The 6,766-nt window shown below is 47.8% G+C and overlaps 1 protein-coding gene across 1 annotated transcript; it reads left to right on the forward strand.

The window, feature by feature from the left end:
* The first annotated feature begins 2,613 nt into the window (after nucleotides 1-2,613).
* Nucleotides 2,614-6,475, forward strand: LOC100826404 (probable metal-nicotianamine transporter YSL12). Its single transcript, XM_003580119.4, has 6 exons — nucleotides 2,614-3,164; nucleotides 4,165-4,328; nucleotides 4,418-4,515; nucleotides 4,604-4,738; nucleotides 4,875-5,064; nucleotides 5,169-6,475. The coding sequence occupies exons 1-6, from the start codon at nucleotides 2,699-2,701 to the stop codon at nucleotides 6,267-6,269; spliced, it is 2,154 nt and encodes a 717-aa protein (XP_003580167.1). The 5' UTR covers nucleotides 2,614-2,698; the 3' UTR covers nucleotides 6,270-6,475.
* The last annotated feature ends 291 nt before the right edge of the window (nucleotides 6,476-6,766 follow it).

The following is a 6,766-nucleotide window of genomic DNA, read 5'->3' on the forward strand; positions in this document are numbered from 1 at the left end:
CAGCTATCGTGAACTCATTTTTCCTTCACGAAGATCCAATCAACGGTTTTCACACTGAAAATACGTGATGAAGATCCAATTAACGGTTTTCACACTGAACATACGTGATGAAGTGAACTATCGTGAATCGCGACGTAAAACTTTTGCTGCGCAATTCCGGCCGGCTGGGCCGCATGTCGCGATGTGGAACTTTACTGCGCGGGTCCGGCCAGCCGAGCGTGAGCCGTCCGTGCCGTCTCCGGCAGCCAGTTCCAGCGAATTTTATATCATCCCCTTCTTCCCTGTCGCTGAGATCCTGTAAGCCTGATCCGCCAAGATCCCGATCGTATCGGTTTGTGGTGTAAGCTGGTCAATGGTCTTGGCTCTGGAATCAAGGGAATCCAGGCAACTAGTATGAGAGATGCGATAATACGCAAAAGAAATCATCTTGCCATCACTTCGCTATCAGTAGTGGAGTACTGTGTACCAGTAGCTTAAGTTTACAAAACTGCTGCTTTCATACGCTGGCGCATGCTTCGCAGTTCACACGGCACAGAGCCGAAAATCCAATGGAATCACCCTCCAAGCTAGTATTAGTGGCTGTTTCTGGATATACGTATGTAAGCATTTGATCGCGAGTCAACTATTGTGTACGTACGCCACGGCCTGCGAGGGAATCCGCGTTGAGACTTTGATCAGCGAAAACGGCTTCAACTCACGGTTGGATTATGTATGCTAGAGGTATGTACACAAAAATGATATACTAGTGGTACTGTTTAGGCTGTGTGAGGCCGGGGAACCGCCCTATTTCCCGGAAGAAAAACGAAAGTGTCCGTGGCAACTCAGAATGTGATAAACGGTGGAAGCTCAGTTTGACTTCGCCTCAGACTGAGAAAACGAGGCCAAAGTTTGTCCTGATTCAGAGGGAGAGCTTACACATTATTCGCCATCAGTCTTGGCTGCACATTCCCGAGTCATGCATAGTGTCACACTTAGGATGTCGAAAAACGTTTTTCTTATCTCCAACGATGGGTAACCGGAAATCAGTTGAGTAATCCATTTACTTCCAAAGTTCCAAACAAGGGTGGCAAAGTGGGTGCAATAAAGTGAACAAAGGTTTTCACGGTTTGAAGTCGAAAACGTTTATGTACTCCGTGTATTTGGACCTCTGACAGGCTGATCCGGAAGGGGTGGCCTGCCCATCTGTGGCCTTTGCCAACTTTGCAAGCGGGAGAACGAGACGGCCACCCACTTAATGTTCAAAAGTGAAGCCTCGCCCAATTGAATGATGCCGTCTTTGATGAGCTCTTGGCCTGGAAGAGAGCCGGCTGTAAGGGTATTGTGGATCTAGGATCATTGATCGTCGTTGGTTCCAGACCGTTAGGCCTCTAGAGTAGCTTCTTTCCTTTTTTTTGGTTGCTCGATGTTGTTGTACATATTTTTCCTTCGCTCTTGTAAGCTACCTGGCCTCTTGGCTTGTTCTTTTCTTCCTTAATCAATGAAAAGTAGCGCAGATGTGTTTCGTCAAAAAAAAGTGAAGCTTCTTTAAAACAATTTGGTCGGCAATTTAAGATTGGCTTGGTCCGGAGAACTTTCACCCACACCTTTGAGATGACATGATCTCGGCGAAGGATTAGTGGACGAGCATCGTCTTAGATAGATTGGGCTCTCTGCTGGTTGTGTGGGAGTTTTGGAATGAGCAGAATGCTAGGGCGTTTAGAAAATGGCCACACTACCATCTATCATCATCGGCAGAATAAAGATGGAGGCGGCTAACTGACATCCCGTGGGCGCGAATGTCTTGGGTGATATTTGACCAGGAAAGTAGGATTGCTGCTGCTTTATTTAGTACATATTTGTTGTAAACATGCTTCCTAATTAACGAACCGTTTTGAAAAACTAAATAAGACAAACTTTTTAAATTTTGACTAGGCAATACATATACTATGAAAATACATACCCCGTAAAAAAACCCGTCAAAAAATACTACTGTATGAAAATACATATCACTATAGATTTAATGAAACTAATCTAAAGTGTAGATGTTGTTAGATTTTTTATATAAACTTGATCAAACCATAATTCTTTTTTAATTAGGACAAAACTAGAACATCTCGTATTTAAAAATGGAGAGAATAGTATCGTGCTCCTTGAAAATTCTGCGCAGGACAAAACTAGAACATCTCGTATTTAAAAATGGAGAGAATAGTATCGTGCTCCCTGAAAATTCTGCGCATCCTACTGGTCAAGATCGGGTACAGCGATTTTTCATGACGACTACGCTGACAGAGCAACCTGCATTGTCTCGGGTATTTAGTTTAGGAGGAGAAGCTCTGCTCTCAATGAGAACGCACGAGCATGCGGCTAAACAATAGCCACTTGAATACTGTTAACGTCTAGCCAGTGCGAATCAATGATCCACATCGGCCATCAGATTCACGTCATCTAACTCTGATATTAACAATCGAAAACAACATGTAACTAGATTCCACAATTCTAGCTGCAAAATACTATGAGCAGAGGAAAAGAAAAATCAATGCGTCAATACCGTCCAATCAGAACAGGAGTACGTCAGTACCAATGTTCAAACCTGCGTTGTCCGATTAAGTTCGGAACCAGGATAAATACAGCCTCGCCACCCTTAGCTAGCAGCACACAGGCAGTAAAACAAAAGCAGGAGCACCCGGCCGGCCGGCAGCTGCGCGTTGCGTCCAAGGCAATGGCGCCGCGCACCACGGAAGAAGACGGCTCCGCGGGCGACGAGGAGTCGCCCGTGGAGGCCAGCACGCTCCGCCATCGCCACAATACCGGCAAGAACGGCGCCGGAGAAGACGACGAGGGCAAGCGGAACGGGGCAGCCCTCGAGGAGGAGGAAGAAGAGGCGTCGGTGGAGCGGGCGTTCGAGGGGAAGGCGGTGCCGACGTGGCGGGAGCAGCTGACGCTGCGCGCCTTCGTGGTGAGCTTCTTCCTGGCCATCATGTTCAGCGTCATCGTCATGAAGCTCAACCTCACCACGGGCATCATCCCCTCGCTCAACGTCTCCGCGGGCCTCCTCGGCTTCTTCTTCGTCCGCCTCTGGACGGGCGCCATCGAGAGGATGGGCTTCCTCCGCCAGCCCTTCACCAGGCAGGAGAACACCGTCATCCAGACCTGCGTCGTCGCCGCCTACGACATCGCCTTCAGCGGTAAGCTCTTTCACTTCCAGCTCCAGTCATTTCTAGTAATTCTCTCGCAATCAAACATGATCCAACTGTGCCATTTTTGGGGGTTGTTTTGAACGGCTACACCTGACCTCGTATATCCTTGCTGTATGCCTTATCGTGAACAAACAGAGCAACACAAATCACAATGAACTGCACACTTTATGGACCGTGAGGACAAGCAGAGTAGCCCAAGCAGCTTTCGCCCCTGTTCTTTTGAACTCTGGGGTAGCTGAACCTCAAAAAATAACAAAAACTTCAAAGTAGTTATACTAATGTGAAAAAGATTAGGAAAGGAGGATCATGAAACCTTCTTATCCATGGATTCAAGTGTATTTACACCCACGCTGTAACGTTTCTTTTCGGAGGACAAGTCTTATGACAAAGTAATTAATAGCTTCGTGCATAGATTTGCGTTTCCGCGTGAATAATTTTAAAAAGTGTCGCTGTATGATGGCATAGTGGATCAATAAAGAAGGAATGAACACCATGGACAATCTATCCAAGTTGTTCACCTCAAAAACCTTTCTTTATTGTTCTAGTTCTAGTATATGTACGCTGATATACTGCTGAATTACAATTTAGTTGTGACGTAGTGGTCCCGTCTCAGTGTAGAATAGCCAAGTTGCAGCTTTGCATGTCACCTCGAGCTGAAATAAAAGACCTCGCATGGTTTGATGATTGATCACTTTGACTCTCTATCTTTGAGTGGACTCGTGATGCCAAAATGTAAACCATAATTATGAGTGGTGTGCCCATGGATGTGACGATATAGACTTGACATGAACAATTAGTTCTCGGATGGATAGAGATATCCGGTATTCGCAAAAAGGAAAAGAAAGAGATAGAGATACCCAGTGACAAATCTTTTGTTACTTACTAAACATTATGTTAACTAAACATTTCCGCAACAACGTATTCCATACTCTTTCGTTGCTACTCAATTTCACTCACGTATGCTAACTAACTCACTCCAATTGATTAGGTGGATTTGGTAATTACTTGTTCGCCATGAGCGACACCATCGCCAATCAAACAACAGAGGCTAAAGATGCTCAGAATATCAAGAATCCTCACGTCGGGTGGATGATTGCATTTCTCTTCCTCGTCAGTTTTGTTGGGCTATTCGCTCTTGTGCCCCTGAGAAAGGTACATCTTCAGATTGTTTCTGCACTCAACATTCTTGCAGCATCTCTGCATACCGTCTGCTAATTGACTCAAATCACATGCTGGTGCAGATTATGATCGTTGACTACAAGCTGACCTATCCGAGTGGTACGGCGACTGCGTATCTCATCAATGGTTTCCACACGCCAGAGGGTGCAAAGCTTGCAAAGTAAATAATCTGAAATTCTGAATGTCACATTTGCCAATAGAGTTCCTCTTTAGTGACAGTTACTGACAACATGGTTCTGATGTTCCAGGAAGCAAGTAAAGACACTGGGCAAGTTCTTCCTCTTTAGCTTCCTTTGGGGCTTTTTCCAGTGGTTCTACACCGGTGGAGATAGCTGTGGGTTCAGTAGCTTCCCTACGCTAGGCCTTCAAGCCTATAAGAACAGGTTAGATCATGCCTGCTATTTTGGTCTAAAACACCGAATGTCTGAAAGTAGCCTGTAGGCTGTAGTGTTCTGAATCTATTTGTTCAAGACAATGTATTGTTTCTCCAGGTTGAACTTTTACACTTCAAATTTTCAGGTTTTACTTCGATTTCTCTCCTACCTATGTTGGAGTTGGGATGATCTGCCCACACATTGTGAACGTGTCTGTTCTACTGGGAGGCATCCTCTCATGGGGAGTAATGTGGCCCCTTATATCGAACAAGAGAGGGATCTGGTTCTCAGCCGATCTCCCAGACAGCAGCCTCCATGGCCTCCAAGGTTACCGGGTAAACATCTATGAACTACACAGCTCGCCATCTTTGTTGTTTCTTTTCCGAATTACTCCGTACTAATCAATCTGGGGTTCGATCTTCCCAACTACGTACTGCAGGTGTTCATATCCATCTCCTTGATCCTTGGGGACGGCCTGTACAACTTCCTGAAGGTGCTCGTTCGCACAACGGCTGCCTTTGCAACGATGGTAAAGAAGAACAACATGATTCCGGTCTCAGACGAAGGCGGCGCCATGGTAACCGGCGAAGCCGTCTCCTACGACGACCAACGCCGCACCGAGCTCTTCCTGAGGGACCAGATCCCCAAAACCGTGGCGTACGCAGGGTACGCCGCCGTTGCCGCGGTGTCGATCGCCACCCTGCCCCTGCTCTTCCCTCAGCTCAAGTGGTACTACATCCTGGTCGCCTACCTCTTCGCGCCCGTGCTGGCCTTCTGCAACGCCTACGGGACCGGGCTCACCGACTGGTCCCTGGCGTCCACCTATGGCAAGCTCGCCATCTTCATCTTCGGGGCCTGGGCCGGCGCGCCGCACGGCGGCGTGCTCGTCGGGCTCGCCGCCTGCGGCGTGATGATGAGCATCGTGTCCACGGCCGCCGACCTGATGCAGGACTTCAAGACGGGCTACCTGACGCTGGCGTCGCCGAGGTCCATGTTCATCAGCCAGGTGATCGGCACGGCCATGGGCTGCGTCATCGCGCCCTGCGTCTTCTGGCTCTTCTACAAGGCCTTCACCGACATCGGCATCAGCGGCAGCGAGTACCCGGCGCCCTACGCCATCGTGTACCGGAACATGGCCATACTGGGCGTCGACGGCTTCTCCTCGCTCCCCAAGAACTGCCTCACGCTCTGCTTCATATTCTTCGCCGCCGCCATCGTCATCAACCTCGCCAGGGACTTGGCGCCGAGCAAGGTCGCCAAGTTCATCCCGCTGCCCATGGCCATGGCCATACCGTTCTACATCGGGTCCTATTTCGCGATCGACATGTTTGTCGGCTCCGTGATCCTCTTCGTGTGGGGGATCGTGAACAAAGCCAAAGCGGATGCGTTTGCGCCTGCTGTTGCCTCAGGGTTGATCTGCGGCGATGGCATTTGGACGCTACCGCAGTCTATCCTTGCGCTTGCCAAGGTGAAACCACCGATTTGCATGAAGTTCCTATCAAGATCCGTCAACGCCAAAGTGGATGACTTCCTAGGTTAATGAGCCAAGGAAAGCTAGCTCGAACATGTTACCTATTGTACTGTCCTGTACTGTATCATCTTCCTGTGTCCTGTCATCATGATTAAGTATCTGATGTTGTGTAAGCCTGTAACTGATGTTCCCAAACTTGTTCCTGGCTACCTGTAATTAGTAAGAAGGTAAGAATCTCAAAAGGGTATTGCAATGGATAATTCAAATTGTAGTAAGAACCAGGGATACATGGGCGGAGCTATGCGGAGGCAAAAATAGGTCATGACACCCACCCATCCACCCTGAATCCACCTCCATACCGCATGACTCGTTCTTTTCTTTTTTGCATCACTTATTCACTTGTTGATATGTCAAAAATCATTGAGATGAAAAGAATATAGATCACATGTTCTATAAGACAATAAATAATATTGTAGGACAACATTCTTTAAACATGTGTTTTAGTCCGTAGCAGCGACACAATCAAAGTCACGCAAAAGCGTCGTCATCTCCGTCCCCTCCTCCCC

Source organism: Brachypodium distachyon, chromosome 5, assembly GCF_000005505.3.
Source record: "Brachypodium distachyon strain Bd21 chromosome 5, Brachypodium_distachyon_v3.0, whole genome shotgun sequence".
In the NCBI taxonomy this organism is placed as follows: domain Eukaryota; kingdom Viridiplantae; phylum Streptophyta; class Magnoliopsida; order Poales; family Poaceae; genus Brachypodium; species Brachypodium distachyon.

What these genes read in the sequence shown, in the direction of transcription:
- LOC100826404 (XM_003580119.4), top strand. Translation starts at nt 2,699, where the DNA reads ATGGCGCCGCGCACCACGGAAGAAGACGGCTCCGCGGGCGACGAGGAG. An exon ending in CTTCAAGCCTATAAGAACAG is followed by an intron (nt 4,739 to 4,874) that starts GTTAGATCATGC and finishes TCAAATTTTCAG; the next exon opens with GTTTTACTTCGATTTCTCTC. An exon ending in ATGGCCTCCAAGGTTACCGG is followed by an intron (nt 5,065 to 5,168) that starts GTAAACATCTAT and finishes TACGTACTGCAG; the next exon opens with GTGTTCATATCCATCTCCTT.